Source organism: Pseudochaenichthys georgianus, chromosome 3 (assembly GCF_902827115.2).
Source record: "Pseudochaenichthys georgianus chromosome 3, fPseGeo1.2, whole genome shotgun sequence".
In the NCBI taxonomy this organism is placed as follows: Eukaryota; Metazoa; Chordata; class Actinopteri; order Perciformes; family Channichthyidae; genus Pseudochaenichthys; species Pseudochaenichthys georgianus.
In genome coordinates this window covers 12,066,041-12,093,442 of record NC_047505.1, presented here as the reverse complement: position 1 = coordinate 12,093,442, position 27,402 = coordinate 12,066,041, and the positions used below count along the sequence as shown (strand labels likewise).

Sequence of the window (27,402 nt, the reverse complement as noted above, 5' to 3'; positions counted from 1 at the left end):
AGTGAATTGAAAGCAATTTGTTATTGTGCAACTGTGTTCTGGTTATTTAATTAAAGCAGTGTTATAGCATATCTTGAATCACCAAGTCGGTAATGGACTGCTCGCGGTGCAATTTGATTGGAAAACACATACCTGGACACTATATTATTATTTCAACAACAACAACTGCTGTTAAGGTTTACCGGTCTCCCTTGTGTACAATTATGTATGCTTTTGACCATATTATTCTGACATGTAGTTATTGAAGGCAGTGTTATAGTATATCGCCTATTTGGAATTATAAAGTGGGTCGTGGACTGGTCGATATGTTGTTTGAATGGAAAACACCTGCCTCAAGCAATCATTTTGATAAACCTTTGTTCTGGTTTTGTGGTTTGACCTTCCTCTCAATGAGTACATTGGATCTTCACAAAGGGATCGGAATGTTATGAAATGAGAACTAATTCATTGTGCAGAATAAGTGGCTCAAGAATGTATTACATTGGATATATATCACTATTCAAGCTTATTGTGCAAAAGCAACATTTATGCTGCATTGTGTTACTGGTCCAAGCAGTGAAGCTTTGAGCGTTGAGCAGCATCAACAAGGTAGACCCACCTCCTCTGGAGTCAGGCAAACAAATTAACCCACGAATAAGAAGAGTAACACAAACAAGCCACTTGTACTCCCTCTTCCACGTGCACACAGACACACACACACACACACACACACACACCACACCACACACACACACACACACACACACACACACACACACACACACACACACACACACTTCCGTCATCATGCCATGAGCAACACTCTCATCTCTGTTGATCATCGTTAATTATTCAAATTAATTCCTAATCACTGAAAAGGGAGGATAGACAAACACTCATTTCCATAGATATTTGCCTCAACTTTATTTTTCCCTTTTCACCGACCATTAACCCAGTGATGAATTGGGGCATGATGTTTGTTTATTTATTGAATGCTTTTCATTTCCAATGTGGCGTTGTAAGTGTCAAACGCATCCCCATGGTTGTTTTCCCCTTTACCTTTTATTTGTCATTAACATTCATCAAAACATCTGGCTAACTCGAATGAGCCATCTGCATGGGCTGCGCAATCACACCGAGCATGAATGCTAATGCTTAAATGGTCCGTTCAGCGCGCTTTCTAAAGCCACGATGCAGGGAGAATACGATGCCGATGTAGAAGTGAAGACGAGCCCGAATTCTGTGTCGAGCTGATCGTCGCTTCTAATTATGTGCATACATTTGGAGCCTCCCTTTCTCCAATCTTGTTTATTGTGTGCTGTTTTCCAAATTGTGAGCAGTCGATTTCCATCTCATTTCTTATTAATGTAATTTCAACCATTATTTAATCATATTGCTTACAGACACATGTTAAAAGTCAGCTGAAAAAGCAATTAGAGATCCAATCTGGAGTCTGTTTGGAGATAACTTTATGCATCATGACGCTACTGAAGAGTCTGCCTTGTGAAAGGAAGAAGTAATTATTATTATTACTTTGAATGCAATGATGTTACAGAGCAGCATGTGAGCCCATTTAGCATTGAGGACGGCCAATCAGCTAATGGAAACAGGCAACTCACTGATGCCCACGTGAATCTTATCATTTAGTAGTTTTGATAATTAATGTCATGCGGGCCCGTTGATGAACCACAGCCGGTCACAGATGACAAAGCTAAACCAAGACACACATGATAGAACACCATACACTTGTCTCAAAAGTGCCAGCTGAGGTTAGGCAAGGGGGGTCCGACAGATTTTCTAAAAGCGGGCACGGAGATGATAAGTTAACAGAACAACACATATTATTAAACTCATTTCGGGGTCCGCAAAAAGATGTGCCGATTCAAATCACCTCGTGGGGAGTGGACGTTTTTAGGGCATCCAACAGGAAGTAAGCAAACCATAAAACAGGAAGTCTGCCTTAGCTTAGCCGTGTTTGGTGAACACGCATTGTACCGTGCAAATACTTAATGCTTTACTGCCCAAAATAAGACCATTTATTTTGCCATACAGATGCTAACAACTTAACAGTTATATATATATATTTGTTGGTCTTTTTACTTGGAATTAATTCATTAAAGGTCCGCTGCAACTCTTACTACTTTTAAATCCAGACTAAAAACGTATCTTGTTTTCGCTGCATTTGAGTGAGCTTTTTATATCCACACTGCAGAATGGCTTTTATTCATGTATTATTATTTTATTATCTTTGCTTTTTAATGCCTGTTATTAATTGCCATTTTATAATGGGTTTCTGCTGTATTTATTCTTGAATGTGTTTTATTTTAATTAGTAAAGCACTTTGAATTGCCGTGTGCTGAAAGGTGCTGTATAATAAACTTGCCTTGCCTAGAATTATGTATCTCTATGTCTATTAAGATGTTGGTATTTTATTGAGTTATTTTTTTGTGCGAGAGATACTGCTTCTAAATCATCATTAAGAAAAGATACATCAGCTCTTAAGTGCCAGAAACAGGGAGTTTGGGCCGAAGCTTTTCATAAAAAGGTGCCCATTATCAACACATAAATATTTGATCACAAAAGTAGATTAATAGTTCCTATTAATATATATATTTTTAAATCATACATTTGTTTCCGTACTGTAAAATATACCGGTACGACATTGTCATTACAAATTCAAAAGCTTTACATGGCTCCAACACATGTTTGTGTCTCCGTAGCCTCTACTTCCTGTATAAGGCTACACGTGTTTCCCTCTCATTCAGCAGGCCTGGGTGATTGTAGTATCCAGATCGCAATCACATATGGGTAATATTGTGTGCATATAATACTTTCCATTAGTGATGTCAGTCTGAGAGATCTGCGAGATATAAATGTTACCTTATTACATGTATTAATATAAACAGACAATAAGACCTTGGAGAACTGCCAAGTGTCAACATCTACATACTGTATGTTCATAATGGGTTCATCCTGTATACATCCCGTATATCTACATATGTATATATTATTATAGTACACACTGTTTATTCTCCTGAACACGTATTTAATTAACATTCTGTTTATCTTATTCTATATTATATATTTTTCTTGCAACTCAATTGTTCACTATTTGTTTTCTTTTACTTTTCTTTTAAGTATATCATGTTACCTTTGAATCTTTTGAGTATTATTGGGATTCACATATGGGTCTTTCTCTCAGCACAGAAGCAGTGTGGGTTTTTATTTATTTTCTTCACATAAACAATCTGTTTTCCTGCATTATTTCATGTTTTAATGCAAGCTATACCGTTCTTATTTCAGTTGTAGTGCCCACACTTATACACATGTGTTGCCCCAGCTTACTGTTGATGCTTTGCACATAAGTGTGCATCTGTAGAGGGAAATGGAGCGCGCCCGGGAGCCTGAGTTAACAGCAGCCTCGCACAGCCGTAATCTACAAACATCACGAATAACAGATGGGCCGAGTTACCTGCAGTCCTGTTGATGTTACACAACTTTTTAAACAATAACCAGCATTGTCAGCTCCCTTTCAGAGTTCACGTGTTGTCCCTGAAGGGCTCGCAGAGAATTGGTGAGGGAGACGTGTGCACTGCGGTTAACAACGTTGTCATTTAGTCTACTGGGAAGGGCTTTTTTTAAATGCCTTTACTCTGCCTTCAGAAAATGAATGAAATGTTAGGCTAATGCACACATGTATATTAAAGGTACCATCTCCCTCAGTGCAGTCTTTTTTTAACAGACTCCAAACGGAGAGCATTACAAAGGCTTATATACTGATTTAAAAGTAAAGTATTAACATATAATCACATTGAATTATATAAGGTGTTGGTTAGATCCAAAGGCATTCAGGTCCTTAACTTTATGTAACGCCATATGGAAATATAAGTCCTGCATTTAAAACTTTACTTTAGTAAATGTAATAGTATTAATGAAGTTATATCAGAAAAAAATAACAAGTATTAAAAGTCATTGTGCTGCTAAATGTCGATATTTATCTGTATATTGCATTTTTTATTGTTGTAGATGTTTAATGTTTTGCTCCTTTATAAACTGCTGGATAGTTGTATATGCCGTGATGCATTATTTTATAAGAGGACATATTATGCTCACATTCAGGTTCCTATTTGTGTCTCTCCTGGGACATGTCTCCATGCTTTAATGTTCAAAAAGCTCTTTTTCTTTCTCATACTGCCTGTGCTGCAGCACCTCTTTTCACCCTCTGTCTGAAACCAGAGCCCAGTCTGCTCTGATTGGTTAGCTGGCCCGCTCTGTTGTGATTGGTCAACTGCGTAGAGATGACCCAGTCCTTAGCCTTAATGTGATGGAGCACTAGCCAATACAAGTGCAAGTGTTACGAAAGTAAACAAAGGAGTCCAATGGAGGCGTTTCAGGCAGGGGGGGGAGGGGGAGGGGAGTGTGTGGGAGAGAAACTCCCTCTGGGGGGAGCTTTGGGATTGTAGCCTTTGCAGACCATTTACATGCACAGAACGCTATATAATACGCTACAGGAAAGGGAAATTCCCCAAAAGAATAAAAGGGCCTCTTCAATAAGATCATCATAGTTTGTTAGGTGTGTTGCTAAGAAACACATACGTTCTGAAGGGTCAATGCATCATGATGCATGTTACAGCTGATCCAAGACTAAACATACTTAAACACTTCCTCCTCTTGTGCATCACACACATTTAAACTCATAATATTTGGTGACATGCTTTTTGACTGGAACAGGAAGTTAGAAAAAACTTCCCACTGATTATCATCATCAAATATGTATATGCTGTCGTTAAATGTGTTTTGGAAGTTCACGTTATTCCTCATCATCTGCATAACAACCAATGTCTGTGGTTGTGCTCATTCATTTGGTCAGTCCTTCCCGTCATTGAGCCTGCGAGTTCTCATTGAGAAGAAACACAAACTCCTTTCTGCACTTGATTTAATAATTTGTGCACACGGATTACGTCATTTGTGCTTTTGATTGAATGGTGTGTTTGACGTGAAGAGGCTTGACTTTCATGGTCTGCCTCTCACCGCGGAAACAAAGCCACAAAGCCACTTCTAATGGAAAATACACAGTGGCTTAATATAACGGGAGTAACTGCTGCCGCCGCACAAAGGACAATTTATGAGTGTAAGGTTTTTCTTCCACTTTGTAACTCTGAGACAAAAGATACAATACAGACACAAAACAACTCACTGTAAAACACAGCTGACATCATCAGAATACACATAACCTTAGGGGGTTCATTGTTATTATCGTCTCTGCTATTTCAGACATTTATCTGCCGACATTCTTGATTGAACTGTAGCATCAATATTCATATAGCATAATGGCTTTAACTTCAATTGTAGGCTTCATTAAGGAGTTGTTTTCCCCTTCCTTTTTCAGAAACTAATTTAGGGCAAAGTAATGTTAAATTCAGAGGTATATAATAAAGTATAGCTAATATTTGCCATAACACATTAATTTAAAGTGAAATAGTCTTTTCTGAAAAAGCCTACATGATCACACAAAACACCAGGCAGCTCCAGACAAATGTCTTGGAACATATATGACTATATTATAATCAATGCTAAACTTTCTTGGTCATTTATATATATATTATAGTAAATTATTTCCGTCACTATAGTGGAACTACTGTTACTTGTGCACTCACTTTAAACTGTTTGTTTTATTTTTCTTTCCTTTTGTTTTAGATGTTTTTCATCCGATATATGTGATTCACTTTAATGCAACATGTACTTGTTTTTACCCAGGAAGAGTAGTTGCTAAGTGGTAGTCAAAATGCCGGTGATCATTAAAAGCTTGGAAAAAAATAGCTTTGAGGTGTGAAAATGACATTAAATAATTATATATATGTTTTAATTCCATGAGTCTTGCGTTGTAAAGTGTTAATTGCATGTTTGGTTGGCGGTCTGACTCACAGTTGGGTCCTGAAAGCCTAAAATGGGCCACACAGCTGAGATAGGAGCTTACATTCATACATCTAACAATAAATTAAAGCCTTCAATGGACAAATTATTTCCGACAGTGATTTCGACGTACTTATAGTCCCGGTAGCCCACCACTTGACCTGAGGTGACCTTGTAAGCTCATTTATCTAAGTCGAGCAGGTAATGAAAAAGGACAATGTTTAAGGTTCTGACCCGATGTGCCTGGCCCCGTCTAGAAGAAAACCACTTCTGAAATAATCCTTAGATGTAATCACTGTCTCGCTGTTAAGCCCATTTCTTTCCTTTTTGTTCCATTATGGGCGTGGCCTCCCTTCATTACGTTTTGTAATACATTATGCTCTCCGCTGGTTAGAAACAGACAAAGGATTTGCACGCTGTATTAATAGTTCCCATTAAATTGAATGAAGCAACGTTTCTATCTCGAGAGATCTTTGGCGGGCTTTGTCAGCCAAACAATGAATATTTGTTTGGCTGACAAAGGGCCCCAAAGAGGTGTCCTGCTTTTGTGTCTTCCATTTTTTTGTATCAACTTGACATGGCTGTCCTGAAGAGGTGACTCTTGAAACCAACTTGTTAAACATGCTCCGGGATGGCCTCACATTTGTTCCATCGAAAAGAGATTCATGTTATAAAACTAAAACACCAACAAGCACAGAACCGCACTTACCCGTGTTGGGGTCCACAGAGAAATATGGTTGTCCCTCCAGAATGCTGTACACCAGTTTAGCGCTGTTCCCGTACACTGGATCGTCGGCATCTGTAGCTGTTACCCGGGTAACTGGGGTACCTGTGGGGCAGAGAGACAGAGTTAGGAACTATGACTCTGTAGGCAATCATCTCCACATCGCTGTGCCAATCAAGATGAGACTATTCAACCCTGTGTGGGGTTGATTTACCAAAAAAAAAAAAAAAAAAGGTATCATCTGTATCCGGCATGCTTGATATTGATATTGTTGTTTTTCTATCCGGATTTTAATATATAGAACAAAGGAAAAGTATGAAAATGATTGGGATGGGTTGGGAATCTCCGTAAAAAGCAAAGTCCTCCACGGTTGTACAACATGTGTCAATGAAACCTTGAAAATACAAAAGAAACATAACACTTCTAACCCTAAATAATATGTCAATGTTCAATTGATACAACCCATTATAAAAACAAACTTAAGTCACAACAATCATTTTCAATGATGTACTTTTTAATGTTAATTGATACAAATTTGAAAAATAACGCCAGATATACATTTGAATACTGCATCCAAAACACATTTTTTTAGCAGCTGCTAACTTCACAGTCATTTCAACTGTCAGTGAAAAAAAGGTACACATGGCAGTTATTTAAAATAAAAGCATGTATATATACTAAATGGGTATAAGTCCAATCAAAATACCTCCCCATGCTTTTCCAAACCTTCTTGACTATCTTCGAAATACACAGCCAGACACCACAGGCCAAAATAGTTTTGATGCACTCATTTGGGCTAAAATGCTGTTCGGACCGGTGGAAAGAACCATCCAAAATACATATTTAGGTGTTTATGTTAATATTGAGTTTGATTGTGATATCATTTATTTTCAACTAAAGTATTCACAGTATATGGACTATTGAAATGCTTTTCTTTTACGGCCATTTTCTTAACATTTGTTTTTTTTAATACTCTGGAGTGGAGTTTGAGTAACATTATAGAGTTTCATTTTTACTTTATACTCGACGTATCCACAGAGGAACTTTTTTATATAAAATGTATGTCCTGTTTATATGACACGTGGGTTTTGAGCTCCCCATTGACATCAGGACAGCAGAAAGCTTACACATCTTCCGGCGCAGACTGAAAACTCATCTCTTTCGACTCCACTTTGAGCGATAGAACTGCTAACAGAGCACTTATATACTAATAAAGGGCTGGCTTATCGAAAGCCAGTTGAGTAGCACTTGAAATGTTTTTGCTCTATGAAGCCTGATGTACTTATGTGATTCTGTTTTCTTCACGTTTGTATCTTCTTGGTTGAATGCACTTATTGTAGTCGCTTTGGATAAAAGCGTCAGCTAAATGCAATGTAATGTCATGACATTACATTCTTTATAAAATGAGGACATTGATATTTACGCCTGTTTTCAAATGTTTTCTGACATACAAATGTATCCAAAATGTCGTCCGTAAAAACATGTAACAGAATCAATGGATGGCCATGTTATTCTTTCACAGCAATTGGTCTTGAAGAACTGCCTCGTCTCTCATATACACACTGAACGCTTAAAATATAATGACGTCTTCGCACTTAAAGCCTGAAAACCCACACAAAAACACTTCTGAAGAAAAGTTGGCCACGTTAATGTAATCAAGGGCATATGTATTCTCAAAATGTTTATCGCTTATCCCCATGTCTTTTACATAGGAGCAATGAGCCATTACCTCCATACCAACAATGCTCAATGTAAATGGGGTTTCTTTATTAAACTAGCTCTGAGGTTTTCAGGAAATGTACGCAAGGACCTTCATCAATATACCGACGCTCAAGGCTAATCACAAAATAGATTTGTGACAATTCGATCCGCCATTTACAGCTCCATTATAGGGTTTTAGGGTGAGATACATTTGAAAAATGGAATAAAGAGACTATAACGCAATTAAACACCTCCATTTAATTCCCAGTGACCCTCGCTAGCTCCTCATCAGCCTTGTTGTGAGGAAGTGAGAGAGAAAGAAGCTGACATGCTGACGGTGAGCAACACGCTGGCAGGAAGCTACAGATGGTATGGTAATTGTTTCTGTGAAAGATGTTTAGAGGTGTTCTGACAACAAAGGGAGACGTCCCTTGCCGCAGAGGGCACAGGTTCCCGCCACCGGCACCTGCGTCTGTCCACTGCAGAGGAAAAAGCCTGTAGCGCAGACCTCTGCCAACTTCTGGATCAGACATTGGTGATTCAGTCATGACATAAAAAACAGAAAATCAAACAGGAGTGCCAGATGTGGTGGAAACACAATCCCTGCACAGAGCCTCACAAATCAGACATCTGTATTCTTGTCGGCCTGTGTTGTCTTTTGCTGCCTCTACAAGCACTGAACGAACCTTCAGCTGACCCTCTGACTAGTGTGCAAGACAGTCATGACTTCATATACTTGGATCCACAAGAAGTTCAAATACAACTCTTTGAGTACATATTTTTATCTCCAAAGCAAAACATTCCAGTTCAAGGCCCTTTGATAAATCACACTATACCAAAGATGGCAAACGGACTGCATCATACCGTGCTTTTTCCATTTTCATAAATGAAAATAATGAATGAAATGTTGTAAAAAACGTAATGTGGTTATGTAGTGCACAATAGTTCCTTGAGGTTTGCTCCAGCAAGTCAAACCCAATCCTTACATTGCCAACTTCACAACATGATTACAAATCAAAGGTGTGGTTACTCATATAGTATTGTGGGCGTGGCCACTTTGAGCGACAGGATGGCACTCGCTCATGTTATTAGCTGCTGGGGCAAATGTCCTGTTCATTGAGCCCATTTTAGATTATCCAGAAGTTAGGAGTTGTAGCCTCTGACACAGAGACTCGGCCCATGTTGTATTCAGTCTGTGGTTTTACACATGCGTTTTGTTTGTACATTCATCTATTGTTTGATATGGCAAGTCAGCTCTAAGACTTTGGATTCCATGAATATAAAAACGTGTTAGTGAAGTTAGATATGACTCACAGCTGTTGTGTGGATTGGGGAAAAATACATCATTAATGTACCAGACCTTTCTTTGAGCTTTACACAAAAGGTACAACTTGTATTTTTTTAAATGTTCTGCATAACAATTATTAGCTGGGATACAACCATTTGAAGCACATCTCTTACATTTTCTTAGTAGGGAAAGAAATAGCTCAAATCTTTCTCAACAGATATCTGCAAATCATGTTGACTAATATGACAAGGAAGAGTGTATCCTTATGATGTCTTGTTGAAACTAACTATTTTAGTCTTAGTTTGCTTAGATGTTTTTCAGATCCATTATACTTATCTTTTTTTCTTTTATTACGTCAGCGACACGTGTCCCTACCATTGATTTATAGTCGCCGCCAAATCAGTGGTCTTGTAACAGCAAAACAAAGAGAAAGCCACATTTACACCTTAACTGGAGTAGCGGTTTGCACCGTTGCAACCCAATTATTTCACAGAGAGAGAACCTCAAGTGGTCCTCGGAGACAGAAGTGTTCTTGTAATTCATAATCTTATGATGACCCATGCTGTTGTGTTTCCAGAGCTTACCTTGTAAATTCCATACCGCTTGTTACACCCAGTGCCTTTTGCAGTTCACAGCAGATCAATGAGTTTCTATCTTTTCACCCGTGTTTGTGTTTTCTGCAATAGTGCTAGCAGAAAAACCACAGCAACTTGATGTGAGCTGCTGATAGACTTGAATGCAATAACCTGCCACTCAGGCCATAACTCTATATTTTTTAGGAAATAAACGGCAAGATATTCTATTGCTACTCACAGTTCTGCTTAATAAACTGCCACAAATGTCTTAGATAAGCAAATAAAATATCCAACAAATTGGTTGACAGGATTGTAAGGAAACACCAATTATATGAATGTGATCCGACAGATCCATCCATCTTCTCCCGCTTATCCGTGGTCGGGTCGCGGGGGGTAGCAGTTCCAGCAGAGAGCCCCAAACTTTCCTTTTCCCTGGCGACATCAACCAGCTCTGACTGGGGGATCCCAAGGCGCTCCCAGGCCAGCGAAGAGATATAATCCCTCCACCTGGTCCTAGGTCTACCCCTTGGTCTCTTCCCAGCTGACGTGCCTGGAACACCTCCTTAGGGAGGCGCCCAGGTGGCATCCTAACTAGGTGCCCGAACCACCTCAACTGGCTCCTTTCGACGCGAAGGAGGAGGATCCGACAGATGTGTGCAATAATCCAAATTGGTGTGCTAGTGCAGAACACACATTTTATCATGTGTGACAAAGGTGTTTTGCAATTGTCAAATGAACAAAATGAGAGACAGCTAAAGAAATTGCACCTCCTTTTCTCCGAGATACAGACTCTTATCGGCCTTAAAGTTTACATTACCACTACTACAAGGGAGAAGGCTGCACTGCACCACATCCCTAATTATGAAAATTACTTTTGTGCTTCTAAATGGTGGTCTGACTATGGCAAACAGGCTTTATAAATGTGGTTACACTAAAGATTGAAGTGGGGGGAAATAGAGGGTAGGGAAAATAAAATCTTCATAAAAACAGTGGAAGCGGTGAAGCATGAAATAGCTCCCTCTTCCTTTCCCCTCCCACAGGGGTACAATGCTCCACAACACCATGATAAAAAAAACAAGGGATTAGGAAAGTCTGTGTTTTGGTCCTGTTTCAAATCAGTGCAGATTAGCTCGTCCTTCCCCACTTAATAATGCTCAGAAAATGTCAGGGACACTGCAGAAATGGATGCAGCTGTGGGCCAAGCAAACAGGCACAAAAACTCAATTGTACCAGGGATATTGTCTCTGGCTTTTATTTGAAGCCTGTAGCATTGTGGTCAGTGGTGTAGTCCTACGTGATACGCTGGTATACGCCGTATACCCACTAGAAAATGCCAGTGATTTCCGTATACCCTCTTAAAAATGAGCGATGAACATCATTTTGTGACTGCGCTTTCACGCTTTCGCCTCTTCGCTAATACTTTTGGACGTCTGGAGCTTCCGTCGCCTGTGGCCTGTTGCTAAGCAACAGCAACACACGGCTCTGACAAACCCCAAGTTTCTCTAACGTTATCAGAATTTGATCCGTCCACCATTCAAGTTCGCGGAGTGCTAAACAGGAAGCAAACATGAAACGAAAACAGACGACAATATTTCAATGTTTTCCGAAGTTTTCCCCTATTACCACTACAGAAGAAGAGCCATGTCAGGTGGCTGTCCTAAGGTGACAGAGAACGAGCCCGGCGCTCCGCAAATTTAACCGGTAAGTGAAATTAGCATGGTTATCATTAACGTAACTGTAGCTAACTTGATCAACGTTAGTGTGGTGGATCAATGGAAGAGAAAGGGAGCGAGATACTGTGTGTGTGTGTGTGTGTGTGTGTGTGTGTGTGGTGTGTGTGTGTGTGTGTGTGTGTGGTGTGGTGTGTGTGTGTGTGTGTGGTGTGTGTGTGTGTGTGTGTGTTGTGTGTGTGTGTGTGTGTGTGTGTGTGTGTGTGTGTGTGTGTGTGTGTGTGTGCAGTCATAAACAGAACACAATGTTTATATTATCTCCTTGTTTCGGACACAGATGAGAGCTCCTGGCCAGCCTTGTGGACTGAAAGTCAGGCTATGGAATTTAAGAACAGGCATCCTTGGTTAGAGTGGAGGGACAGAAAGTTAGGTAAATAGATTAGACGACATGAGACGTCCAGAGCACACAAAATAGCCCAGGAGTTCACGGAGAAGGGTGGACAGGATTTAGTTGGAAATTTGGTGAGAGCTGTGTCAGAGACTGTGTTTGCAGAGACATATTCTGTATTCAGAACAGCATACTATCTTGCGAAGATGAACCAACCTTTACTGACCATGATAGTCTCATTGAGCTTCAGGAAAAAAATTGTGCCACTGATTGTGGCGATTACAATAATATCAACACAACACCTATAAAACTTCAAGGGACGAGAAAAAATGAAGGAATGATTTAGGATGTACAAAAATAATCCTAAAGACAGTCTTTACCAAGTGTAAGACTAATGACCAGTATGTGTTACTGCTTGTGCATCTTTATCTAAAAAAGTGTTGTTCACTACATGGTCAAACATGTTCATGGAAGTAGGTTCCATCATGGTATTTCCTGCCTAAATTCATTTGTTTAATTATTCTCCTTTTGTTGAGCAAATGTCCAAACACTGAAGGATGACATTGAAGCTTCCTTGGAAAGCAAATCTCCCTCTGTAGCCCACAGAGTGACTGGCATTATTATTTATTTCAAGCTTCTACCATTGTTGAGATTACAATAATAGCGACACAACACCTACAGACTTTCAAGGACGGGAAAAAACTGAATAGCGGCTGAAAACAAATAATGGTGGAGGCAGGAATTGGGGTACATAAAAATTGTGAAAATGGAAGATGACTAGTGCATGCTACTGCTTTGGCATCTTGATTTACCATTGATGAATACAATCTTGTTTACTTCCTGTCCGAATGGATTCGACTCACTTGTCCTTCTGTTTTCGAGAAATGCCCAGAAACTGAAAGATTACAATTCCTGGGAAAGCAAATGTCCCTCTGTGTCACGATTCTCATGTTATGTCACGTTGTAGTTTTGTCTGTGTTGGTGTTTTTCTTGTCTTTGGGTTTCCTGTTTTATTGTGTAAAGTGTTCACCCCCGTTTCCTGCTTCTCTGCTTTCTGTCTGTTTCCCTCCCTGATTACCCGATTGTGTTCAACCTGTTGTCCTTGTGTTTCTCCTCCCCTGTACAGCTGTGTCTTGTTCTGTGATTACCCTTCTATGTATTTAGTCTAGTCTTCCCCTGTGTTCCATGTCGGTTCATTGTTTCCCCTCCATGTTATTCCACGGTCTGTGTTCCTTGTGCTGCTTTGGATATTTTGGATTCTGCCTTGTTTTTGCCACAGCTTTATTATTTAATAAAGCTCGCTTTTCGTTATTCTGCATTTGAGTCCTACCTGCTTCACCCATTCGTAACAGAATGAACCAACCTCATTTGGACTCAGCAGATTTTAATGTTTTGGCCCCACAGGCGGAATGTCTTGGGTACTCTCTGGAGTACATTTTTTACACCTGGAAGAACGCCTCATCTAGACGGAGTAAAGAGGCTGCTTTGAAGGAGGCACGCCGGGAGGTTGCTCGCAAGCCCTGGCTCAGAAGCTTGTTGCCTGAGTGGCTACAAACCTTTACAAGTAGCCCTGAAGAATTGTCACAAGCTTCTAACCCTTTCCTGGGATCCGACTACTGTCCTGTTGAAGGTCCACAGAGTCTCCAAAAGGCCTCTAGGAGACGCAGGGCCAGGATTCCAGCCCGTGCTCCAGCAGCCATGGTTCCGGCCCCAGTCCTGGTCCCAGCTGCCATAGTCCCTCCTCAGGTCACTTTCCTAGTCCCTTCTCCAGTCCCACCTCTAGTCACTTCTCTAGTCCCTACTCAAGTCCCTTCCCAAGTTCCTTCTCTAGTCCCTTCTCTAGTCCCATCTCCAGTTCCCTCTCGAGTCCCCTCTCGAGTCACCTCTCGAGTTCCATCTCTAGTCCCTACTCAAGTCCCGCCTCTAGTCAATTCCCTAGTCCCGCCTCTAGTCAATTCCCTAGTCCCATCTCTAGTCCCTCCTCTAGTCACTTCTCGAGTCCCCTCTCCAGTCCCCTCTCGAGTTCCCTCTCGAGGTCCCTCCTCTAGTCCTTCCTTTAGTCCCTCCTCTAGTCCCCTCTCTAGTCCCTCCTCGAGTCCCCTCTCTAGTTCCCCTCTCAAGTCCCCTCTCGAGTTCCCTCCTCTAGTTCCTCCTCTAGTCCCTCCTCTTGTTCCTCCTCTAGTCTCTCCTCTAGTCCCCTCTGGAGTTCCGTCTCTAGTTCCCCTCTCGTGTCACGTCTCAAGTCCCTACCCAATGTCCTGGTCTGTTGGAGGTTCCGCTGGGGGTCCTGCCAACTCCATGTCCTGTCCCGTTGGAGGCCCCGTCGACTACGCCTCTGCCGGGGGTCCTACCAATCGTATGTCTGTCCCGTTGGAGGTCCCGCCGTCTACTCTCCTGCCGGGGGTCCTGCCAGCTTCTTGTCCTGTCTCGTTGGAGGCCCCGCCGACTACTCTCCTGCCGGGGGTCCTGCCAACCCTTTGTCCCGTCCCGTTGGAGGTCCCGCCGTCTGCTCTCCTGCAGGGGGTCCTGCCAGCTCCTTGTCCCATCTCGTTGGAGGTCCCACCGACTGCTCTCCTGCCGGGGGTCCTGCCAACCCTTTGTCCTGTGCCGTTGGAGGCCCCGCCGATTGCTCTTCTGCCGGGGATCCTGCCAGCTCCTTGTCCTGTCCCGTTGGAGGTCCCGCCGACTACTCTCCTGCCGGGGGTCCTGCCAACTACTCTACTGCCGGGGGTCCTGCCAACCCTATGTCCTGTGCCGTTGGAGGTCCCGCCGACTGCTCTCCTGCCGGGGGTCCCGCCGACAACTCTTCTGCCGGGGGTCCTGCTAACCCCTTGTCCTGTTCCGTTGGAGGCCCCACCATCACCTGTCTCACCGTGGGTCCTGCCAACTACTGGTCCTCTTCCGTGGGGGGATCCTGCCAAAGCCTGTTCCACTGGCTCCGGTTCCTGTTCGGCCGACACCGGGTCCTGCCCGGCCTCCGGAGCTGTCTGGTCTTCGCCCTCGAGCCCGGCCCCCTGAGAGCCGCGGTCTTCTCCCTCGAGCCCGGCCCCCTGAGTGCCGCGGTCTTCGTCCTCGGGCCCGGCCCCCTGACTCTTCCTGCCGCTGCTTTTTGCCCTCATGCACGGCCCCCTGAGTTTGCCCGCTGTGGCCTTCGCCCCTTTTGAACTTTGCCTTGCCCCCAGGCCGTCCACCCGAGACCCCCTCCTTGGTCTCTGCCTTGCCCCCGGGTCTTCCGCCCGAGACCTCGTCCTTGGTCTCTGCCTTGCTCCCGGGCCTTCCGCCCGAGACCCCGTCCTTGGTCTCTGCCTTGCTCCCGGGCCTTCCGCCCGAGACCCCATCCTTGGTCTCTGCCTTTCCCCCGGGCCGTCCGCCCGAGACCCGTCCTCCAGACCCCCTCCACCCACCCTTTCTTGGCCCTAGTTATGTGGCGGCACTACTTACCAGCAGGCGGCAGTAGTGTGTATTCGTCATTCAAAATAAGCAACCAGAAGACAGACTGCGTGATATATACAAACAACAAATAGCTACATGCTACAGCTCGAGCCAAGCAGCACAGGGATGAACTATGCCAATATTTTAACAGTATTGGTGCAGTGCCTTTTCAGTGGGGCAAGATATAGCAAATATGCAACCCCGTCTCACGGCATTTCGTGTTATAGTCACGACATTTAATCTATTGATTCTTGTTCACCAACACGATTTTCCCCTTTTTTTCGTGTCGCAAAGAACGATTTTAAAAGCAATGTATTTCTATTGGTAGTATGTTTCGTGCCTGCATCACGTCTTTTTGTCCGGTCAGGTCTTGGAAGACCGGAAACATGTTCTTACTCAATATCAAGCCACGATTATTGTTTTTATTTTTAAATCGTATAATGTTGACTTTTTTTGCCGTCGGTGAGGAAAATAAATGGGGCACAGAGCCTCAGAATACTGAAATCAGTATTTCACACACCCACTGAACTGATTACTTAAGATCCTCAGCTATGGTTGAAGCTCGGTGATTGGATGTTTTAGCCGCAATGCACGTTGGGATATGGTGTTAATGCGATATGAAAAAATAACTATCAACAGAATTGCGTTGCTAGGCAACAGCTTGGGGTGAGAACAGTATTTCCGGTCTCAAAGTTTGCATAGTAATCTGCAGTACTCAACTAAAAACTTCAGTTTATCCTTGTTAATTACACAACATTGATTGGTTTAAATTGTGTACAATGCTTTTGTGTTTTCCCCCTTCGATTCGGAGAAACAAATAGTTTTTTCGCAGTTTAGGATGGCCGAAGACACTACACTCCCATAATCCTCAGCTATTGTTTGGGACTACAGTCCCTTTGCTTGACAAACTCTGTGATTGGATGTTGGACTGGCAGTGTGCCAAGGTTATGCCGAGTGTCAAACAGCTCAATGAAATGGAATGAAACCACGGCAGACTGTCCAAAACTGGACTTGAACGGGTCCAGCCCCTTTGTAACTTTGTTATACTACTCCACTACAATTATAAGCTTCTGCAGAATAACCTGGTATTTTTACTCCACTACATTTTTTTAGTTACTTTGCAGATTCTGATTAATGATGGGAAATATAAACAACCCTTAAATCAGACTTTAGTTACACCTGAGTAAAATTCAGGGAAGGTGATTGTCAAGTGCCAACAATCAGGAGGGATATTTGATAATTGGTGCTTGAGAAGACTAAACATTTATCTGCAGATCCCTATAAAGCATATTCATTACTCGTTATTCTCTACTAATAGTTAATTAAAGACTGTATATAATGACTATTTTGCACATCCCTTTCAAGATTTGTCAAAGTTTATTGACATATCATATACAACTATATGTGGTTATGCAATGAATTAAAAACTTGGGTCGCAGGTTCCTCAACAGTGCATTACAAGACATCTATCAATATGTGTGTATACCTCCACCATTAAACTGTCAAATTCTGCACATTTCATATACTATTTACATAGATCTTATAAGAGTATAATACATATGTATAATATCAGTTAAAATAAGTGCTTCAACATTGCAGGAAAGCAATATATTGGACGTTAAGTACTTTGTCAGGCTTAATGTTTATCTCTAGATACCCCCAACGCTTTTTTCTTATTTAAAAGAAGACCTTAACCTAAAGTATTCTTTAATGTTTAAATAAAGGTCCATTTGTTTTGCTCATCCTCCTATTAATATCTTTGTACATCCGGCACTAAACTGTTTTATTGTAGAGATCACTTATAGTATCTTCATATTTCTATCATTGACCTTCTACTTTCCCCCTATTTTGTATGTAACCACTAGGTGGTGCAGGTTAAAAAACTGTCAAGTTTAAGGTGTTAACACAACAAATTATACTTGTATTATAAGTGTAGAACACTTATGTAAGTATAACATCTGAAGATGTGTAGTTTTATTCATGTTTTCACATAATTGTACAGGATATTGCTATATTATTTGACATGTTTTACTTCTACACATTACTATCTGATTTGTAAAACATCACAGACAGAAAGGTATATCCGTCATTTAATGGTAAGCTATTGAAATTCTGAATGCATAGATGTGTCTCCCATCACCCAAAACCCCTGACTATTCTCTCAACTCAGTATTTACATTCTTATATTCAATAAAAATCAGTAATATCTTTAAAAACTACAAGTCCCTGTCTATCAGCTGTGCACTGCTACCTTCTACCAATTGTATCAAATATAAAAGTCAGCTGAATTAGTATTGATACTGCAAGGAGACGTATTGTGTGAAGAGAAGTTAAAGATGGTGTTTAATTGCTGATATATTTATGATCCACGTCACGTATTCAGTTTCGGTGGCAGTTCTTCCAGTTTGTCCAGAAGTCTTCTCATCAGGGCTCTATAAATAGAGAACTACGGCAGATGTGTAATATTTATTACAATGCCGTTATGTGATTAGTTTCAAAGAGAAAAGCAAGCACACTCGGAATAAAGTATTTTTTTTAAATGTTTTCGGATTTCATATCGCATAAACACCATATCCCAACGTGCAATGCGGCTAAAACATCCAATCACCGAGCTTCAACCATAGCTGAGGATCTTGGATAATCAGTTCATTAGTTGTGTATCGCCTACGTCTGTTTCCTGTGACTTTATTTTGAAATGTAGTTCCTGACGGACGGCAAAAAAGCCCGATATTATAGAATCAAACAAATAAATAAAAACAAGGATAAGTGTGTGTTATTGTTGAGTAGGGATGGGTATCGTTAGGATTTTACCGGTACCGGTACTGCTTATCGGTATCGGTATTTTTCTATACTCTCATCGATACTTTTCAATAATTTGGTGCTCAAAATTATAGACATGAATACAAGATATGAAGATTAAACATATGAAGATTAAACAGTCATTTTATTGTAATTTTCTTGCAGAAATAACTGTATAACTTATATATTAGCTTCTCAAAAGCAAAAATAAATAAAATAACTTAAAGGGGCCTGGCTCGCCCTATCGTGCTTTTTGGGGTTTTCCCTCAGACAGAGGATGAAAAGAGGCATTTTTTAACATATGTAAATCAGTTACATCTTCATCCAGACATTTCTAACTGACAACCTAGCTCGTCAAGAGATCCTTAAAACATTGTACTACAGTGACATCATGCAAAACTGTGATATGAAAAAATTGGTAAAAAGGCGAAGATGGCAAAAAGATAAAGGCGAGTACTTATATTATTCTGGATTGTACTTTTAAATCATCACAAAATATATATATCCTTTATTTAACCAGGTAAAAGACTCATTGAGATTAAAATCTCTTTTCCAAGAGCGACCTGGCCAAGAAGGGCAGCATGTACAAAGTTACAACAGATAAAACACAGACATGACAGGCAGACAAATACAGCTGTAAAACACAAATAAAATGGCACATTAGCCAGTCAATATGCGAAGTAAAACAAACTATTAAAATCATTCAAAACTGGCAACATTTAAAACGATTTTAGGATATACGAGCACTCACATCTACCAATGGTGTCGTGCTCTCTGTCCTTTAAGATGAACCTGAATTCCCCCATAGTGATTACATCTGAGAGTTTCAGCTCCTTCTGTACATTGTTCCAAGCTGTGGGAGCAGCATATCTAAAAGCTGTATTACCCAGTTTTGTTCTCACTGTAGGGACCAGCATCTGAATAAAATCTTGGGAGCGCAGGCCATATAGACTTTCTCTTTGACACATATATGTGCAAATGTAGGAGGGAACCAACCAAAGCAGAGATTTATAAACAAAACCCAACCAATGGGAAAGTCTGCGAGCAGACAAAGATGGCCAATTAGCAGCAGCATATAAAGTGCAATTGTGTACTCGATATCCACATCCAGTGATAAATCGTAAGGCACAATGGTACACAGTATCCAAGCTCTTTAGGCATTGGTCAGAGGCATTCATGTATAGCAGGTCACCATAATCTAATACAGGTAAAAACGTTGCAGATATCAAATGTTTCCTTGTCTGAAAAGAGAAACAGGATTTATTCCTGTAAAAGAAACCTAATTTTATTTTTAGCTTTGAAACAACATTTTCCGTGTGTAACTTGAAAGACAAGTTCTGTTCAATAAGAAATCCCAGATATTTGTAAGTAGTGACCCTCTCAATGTCAGTCCCTTGTGCAGTACAAATCTTGGGTAGAATAGATGGTAACTTTTTGCCATTCGAAAATATCATCACTATGGATTTTTCAGCATTTAATACCAACTTTAGTTGATATAAATGGGTTTGTATGACATCAAAGGCAGACTGGAGGAAATCTAGACTTTGCTCTATAGAAGCGGAGGAACAATAAATAATAGTGACATCTGCATAAAAATGGTAAGAAGCATTTGCTAAATTATTACATAGATTATTTACATATATGGTAAAAAGAATGGGTCCTAATATGGAACCTTGTGGCACACCCTTTGCTATCGGGACGAAGGAAGAAAAGGACCCAAATTGGACGCATTGGGTTCTCGCTGATAAATAATTTAAAAACCAACCTACAGTATGGCTAGATAAGCCGATACTGTGAAGTCTTTCCGTCAGGATGATATGATCAACTGTGTCAAATGCCTTTGACAAATCAATAAATAGAGCTGCACATTACTTTTTACAGTCCAATGCCTCAATTATGTTGTTCACCACTTTAATAGCAGCAGTTGTTGTGATGTGTTGTTTTCTAAAACCGGATTGGTGTTCTGACAAAATATCATTTGTGTCCAAGAATAATTTAAGTTGTTCACTGCGAAGCTTTTCGAAATAAATGATGTGCTGAACTGAAACACGTCAAAATGTGTCTGAAGGTTTAAACATAGAACAATGTATTTGAGCTTAAAATATGTCAATTCCTAGTAAACGACCAACAATTGCTGAACTATACATTGAAACGTTGACCTTTAACAACATTTAAATGCAGTTTTCCAATTCACAATGACATCTGTACGTTTAACTGGTTTATAAAGCATTCAATGAAAGGCCAAATTATTATAGGTGTAGGAGCTAACATTAATACACTGTCAGTGTTAATTCTTTCACACACAGTCACGTCACGAGCTACCCACAATGCAACGCGCGCCATATATATATATATATAAATACGCCATTTTCCTGGAGGTGCTAATGTAAACAGCTAGCTAAAGTAGTCAGAAAGAGCGCACTAGGTTTTTTTTCTGAATTAACGACCTAAGAAATCGCTGCATGTCTTCGGATTACATCTCTGGACTGGAGGGGTGTGCTCTAAGTCGTTACCAGTGTAGACTAGAGCTGTGTGGGTTGTCGGTTTGCCCTTACAAGACTGCCTGCAGATGTATGGAAAAACGAACCTTGAAAGTGGCCTTCGTCGATTTTGGCTGCATCTACATCTAATTTCTGGAAACACCAGGTGAATACCCCACTTGTCACAATAATATTATCATGCCATTGCATTTATGTGGTATTTTAGAGTTGACTAGATATTGATTAAGGCAATAGACTATGATATTCTGCTTGCACCTCGCGTGAAATGGTGGATACCGGAAGTACGGTGTCGCACTCGGCCCAATACCCGTATGTGTGTGTGAAAGAATATACACAAAAAAGACAAGGCGAAGTGCCTGCAAGAATTCACTCAGGTAAATAAAACATATTACCCGTGCGCAGCAGCTAACCTGCCTGCGAGCCTTCGCTCAGGTCACATTTACACACGGCACGGCTGAAGCCCTATCGCCACTAAATTTTTTAAAGTGCACCCAGACCTTCGATCACTTCGCTCTGTCCACCATGCCTGCGGGAGTCTCACAACAATAATAAGAGCGCTGTTGAGAGAGATGACGAGTGGCATTTACAGTGGCCAATCAGAGGGGTCTCAAACCAGATATATCACACGGGATAAGGGTTCCCAACCAACCAGAATGGTTTAGAGTTAAACTAAGGAAGTAGACGTAACACATAATACCGATAGCAGCACCGTTTGTCCAGCGGCTTAACGGTATACCGATACCGTCCAATCAGGTACCGGTATTGACTTAGTACCGGTTCTCGATACCCATTCCTATTGTTGAGTAAATAACAGTGTGTTATTTAGAAAATAATAACAAATTAGAAGGAAAAAAAGATTTTAAAAATACAGATTTCAGTATTCTGAGGTTCTGAGCCCCATTTATTTTCCTCACGGACGGCAAAAATAGATTTTAAAGACATTATACGATTTAAAATAAAAACAATAATCGTGGCTTGATATTGAGTAAGAAAATATTTTTATGAACCACACAGCTTCCGGTCTTCCAAGACCCGACCAGATAAAAAGACGTGGTGCAGGCACAAAACATAGTATCAATAGAAATACATTGCATTTAAAATCGGTCTGTGTGACACGAAAAAAAAGGGGGAAATCGTGTTGGTGATCACGAATCAATAGATTAAATGTCGTGACTATAACACGAAATGCCGTGAGACTGGGTTGAAATATGTGTGCCTATCCTGCTATTTGTGTTTATTATTTTAATCACACAGCGTAAATAAAAAATAAAAATGTGCCTACATAACTGTCAGCTGCAGCCGTAGCATTATTATTAGTTTAACTAGCCTACTAACAGTATATTTTTAAAACATTTTAAAATGACCAGCTACAACATTAAAATACTTCTAGGCAGATTGTGGACAGTAACAAAGTACATTTACTTAAGTTCTGTACTGCTCCACTCCCATTCAGGCAAATAGTGTTTCACTAAGCTGAACATATTGAATCGCCACGGCCGAAAAGACACGACGGTGCGAGACACACCACTCTGAGTAGGGCGACTGGACGCTCATCGGCGGCCGAAATCAGCTTGGTGTGTATCCGGGCCTTAACACGCATTAAGCCTGAATTTACGCTTGTTTTCCCTATGAGTGTAATCTCATTAATCACGTCGGGAAATGGCCAGGATTTAATAGCACACCATTAATTTAAACACACTTCGTTTTCAAAATGATGCCATTACTGTACATTTAAATGTGATTTACAGCTGTTGTTTGCTGATTGAAAGGCCTGTGGTTTCTAAATGGGCCTTCCAGTATAAAGACATGGTGGTCTATTCTCGTGTTTTATCAGCCGACAGAAATAATAGGACACGCGCCTCCTATTTACTCTGTACACTGGCTCAGTGATGGAAAATCAATAGGAATCTTCCCTGAACCAGAAAGGAGATAAATTGGGGGACGCAGCCCGATGTGACACACGATGGCTGTGGAAGGACATTGCAGATTATTTCTGCAACACATTATCCCACAACACAGCTTCATCTGTACAGCCTGCTTATGTCCTTTAAGTATTGAGAGAATAATCAGACAGAGGAAGGTCGTGAAGATGTCCATGAGCCATCAGGAGATGCTCATTTTCAGATGCTTACTGTACTGCAGGGTGGCAGGAAAAGGATTTGAAAATGAAACCCTTTTCTACATCTACGCATGTGAATAAGGATGATTATGTGCCATGGTTTTCAAAATGTGGAAACATGGAAACAGATTTATACACATGACAAATAATGTCATGATAATAAATAGAGGTTCTTTTTTAGGGCCGCAGCTTTTAGTCATCACTAGCTATTAGTGGCTAAAAAGGCTTCCGTCTCAGATGTGGATGATTATAAGTTGACTCATTTTAGTATGAAGTGTGAATAAAGTGTAAATGATTTAAAAGAAATACCTCAATATACCCTGGGAATACAAGAATATGCAGTATATCAGAATATAAAGTGACAGAGCAGTACAGTTATAAAAGAGGTTGTGTTTGAATGGAAATGTGCAAAATACACAGAAATGTGCATTTGCGGTAAGGAATATGAGGCATGGCTCACGTGATGTGTGATCATGTAGGATAAAGGTCAAACATCAAATGAATGTGGAAGAAAGAAAGAATCTGCAAACCGCTTCCTCTCACTTTGTGATGATATTCTACAAAGTTCCAACCACTGCATCGGACAAAGCTATCATAAAGTCTTCATTATAATGTTTGTATAGATATACGTTCTATTTTCCAGTTGATCCAACAAGAACATGAGCTGCTTCCCCCCCATTGCCCAGAATTCACCCTCAGCATGCTTAGCACCACGGGGAAGCCCTCTCAGCTCAAGTACTATTATACCTATAATCACGCTAAAAGAAAGTGCCATTACAGTTCATTTGCTATTGCTTGGAATGCCACACTTCTCCTGCACATCCCCGCGTCCATCAAGCATGGCAGCTGTGTAACATCTCAGCTCTGCTCAGCTCAGAAGCGTGAAGGGTAGAAGACAGGGGGCATTCATATGTATGCAGCCACTGAGCCACGGAGAAGGGTTATCACTGAGGCATGGGGAGAGCTGTGGGTGGCAGGAGACGCGGGGCTAACAGTGGCCCGCTGTGAGCTCTACCCGGGTAAAACAATACTGTTTATGTCTGACTGGCTTTACACTGCGGGGTGAAAAGCGAGAGGGAGAAAAATGGGGAGAAAATGGAAAGAGGGGCAGGAAGGTGCATGACAGCACAGAATATTTGGTGGTTTATGCAAACAGTGAGTTCTACACATGACAAATACTGTCATAATAATAATAATAAATAGAGGTTATATTTTAGGTCTGCAGCTTTTAGTCATCACTATTAATAGCTATTAGTGGCTAAAATGCTTCGGTCTCAGATATAAAAAAAATACTTATTTTAGTTTTATACAATATGATTATTAGCTATGAGTCACTTGCTGCAGATGAAAAAGCTTGCTAACTAGTTGCTAAAAGCAAGTGGTTTAAAAAAGGCACTATTATGCTCTTTCAGGATCTAATTTGTATTGCCTCTATTGTGACATGTTTACATGCACGCCACATTAAGTGCTGTTCCAAACCAACCGGACTCAACGCTGTGTGTGTCCGTCAGGAAACACGCTATTTACAAGTAGTTCCAGCAAACATCCGCTGATAAATTGCGATGCTAAGAACCTCATGATAACCTCATATTTGTTTAACTTAGGATCACCTGTGTTTAGTCTAGAAAAAGGTAAATGTGTGCATGTTATTATAAAGTTGTGTATATTTACAGACTGCTGTAAAAACTAAGACGCATATAAACATCAGGTTTAAAACTATTAACACAATTAAAGATGTTTGGAGTTTTATTTTAGTTAATTTACATTTTTTGTCAAAGAGATGGTGATTTGAAACCGTTGTTACATACAGTTACGGCATTTCCTGTTCCTGCCGGAGAGAGGGGAGGACGTCCCAAAGCTTGCTGCTGTGTTTACTCCCTCCATCTGACAGGAGGGAGCCTCGTTGAGCTGCGAGTGTGGCTACAGACAGAGTTCACTCCGCCACGGTGGGGTAGTGTGTAGGGGTACGGGTAGGGTGTGGGGCGTGGTTTGGGATTGGGCCTCCCTCTGGCTAGAACTTGCGATGTTAGCCTCTGCAGACGATTGACATGCACTAGGGGTGTAACGGTACACGTACCCGTACCGAAATTATTCGGTACGGGCCCTTCGGTTCGGTACACGTGTGTACCGAAGTGTACCGAACGAATATAACGTTAAACGTAAAAAATTGAGAACGTGAACAACTTCTTGGAAGTAATCTCAGGTGCTGCGTCGCAGCATTCAGAGTAATTTGCTCCCATTGTGTTCAGCGCGTCATAGAGCGAGCAAGTCATTTCATTGGACGAGCTGGTCAGAGGGATGCGTTCAAATGTAGTCAGTAATTTGAGGAACTGTCGAAATGGCGAACGCAGATAAAGTTGGGCTCGAAAATCCTCCAGCACCATTGAAGTCTCCGTTTTGGGAACATTTTGGTTTCGCAGTTACGTACAAGGATGACGGACAAAGACAGGTGGACCAAACCAACGCTGTTTGTCGGCATTGTTCAACTACAATGTGTTACGCGGCTGGCAATACATCAGACTTGCACATGCACTCATTTGAAAAGGCATCACCCGAACGTGAATATCACCGGTACCAAAAGACTGAAGTGCAAACCCAACTCCCACTAGCATTTAAGCCTCCACCGCTCGCAGAGAGTTCAGACCGAGTCAAAGCTATTACAAACGCCAAATATCCTTATGTTGCCATGTTAGCAAAGCGCTACCTGGCTGTATCTGCTACCTCTGTCCCTAGAGAGGGTTTTCTCCACAGCAGGAGACATTGCTAGTGCCAGCTGATCTGTCCTTTCGGCAAGCAATGTGGACAAGTTCATCTTTCTTTAAAAAAAACATGAAAATACAATGACAAGCAAGTCATTATGTCTAACTGGCTGCTTTGAACTAGTACAGTACAAATACAGATTATTTCAGTTCATCGAAAAGCTGCACCTTAATGTTTATTTTATTATATTTTATATTTATTTGAGTGAATATTCATAGTTTAATAATAATTAAAAACCCAAAACTAATATTTTATGTTTTGTGAGTACTAGTACAGTAAAGTTCAAATACAGATTATTTCAGTTCATCGAAATGCTGCACCTTAATGTTTATTTTATTTTGTATTTATTTGAGTGAATACATTATTCACAGTTTAATAATAATTTAAAAAAAATATGTTATGTTTTGTGATAATTTTTTCTGCTGTACCGAAAACGTACCGAACCGAACCGTGACCTAAAAACCGAGGTACGTACCGAACCGAAATGTTTGTGAACCGTTACACCCCTAACATGCACAAAAACCTATACAAACTTACAGGATCGGCCTCTTTACATACAAACAGTTATGTAGTTGCTACATTTCTTCCAGGGTCTGTTTTAAAAGGAAGACAACTACATTCAAAACCCCATTGACAATTGTAATGATATCAAATAAATTTGTACTTGGAAAGCAATTGCCTTCCAAGGATTGTTTGAACAATGTATTAATCCTGATGAAACAATACCTACCATTGCCATGATGGCGTTTGTTTGTAGACAAATAGAGCATAACAGCTCACATGTTAACATACATTATTACACGGCTGAGTCGAATATTAAATACTGATTGGTCAATTTGGGCATTTCAGAGGTTGTTAAAACGCTAACAAGATGCTGCTAAGCATAACATGACCTTTGCTAAGGAGGATCAAGGGACTATGTGCGGTTCAATCCGCAATCCGCAGAAAAATATCAAGTCGATTTAAGCCGGGAAGCTGTGGACGAGAAACATTAGTTTTATTCCATCAGAAAACCCAGTGGCTACTTTGGCTTCATTAAGTAAGTAAATAATCACCAGTAAATAAAGAATACAATCAGCTAAAGAAGTAAACACTGAAGGAAACATATGGGCTCTGGCAGTGTTTAAATACTGGTTAATGGAAAGTGAACAGACTTGGACAGTTTCAGTAAACATCGACCAGTGCTGCTGTCATTTTAAGTTACGTTGCTGTTTCTGCAGTAGCAGTCGTTGGTATGCAGTGGAACAGAGTCTTTTTTCATAGCGGAAGCAACACGATCATTTTAACTAAATCTTTGCAATGGCCCTTTACATAACGTTTTGAAAATCTGGTTTAAAAAAGCTTTCCGTAAGTCTGAAAGACTGCATAGCCTTTGTCTGACATTATACTGGAAAACATCGATTATCTTTTTTTCCCTGCTTGTTGCCAGAGATAATTTGATTACCATGAACACAAATAGACTTCTCGGCTGTGCAATGACATGATTAAATGTGGAAAAAGCTGTCTATTACTCAGAAATTGCAAAATCTCCGAATGCATTCATCGGCCAATTA

At 40.8% G+C, this 27,402-nt stretch overlaps 1 protein-coding gene across 1 annotated transcript in view; it reads right to left on the bottom strand.

Annotated features, from left to right (window-relative positions):
* Window positions 1–27,402, bottom strand: part of cdh8 (cadherin 8) — a 158,029-nt gene that overhangs the window by 55,205 nt on the left and 75,422 nt on the right. Inside the window, exon 4 of the mRNA XM_034079645.1 lies at window positions 6,602–6,721. Within this exon, the coding sequence (XP_033935536.1) occupies window positions 6,602–6,721 (120 nt within the window). The remainder of the gene's footprint in view (window positions 1–6,601; window positions 6,722–27,402) is intronic.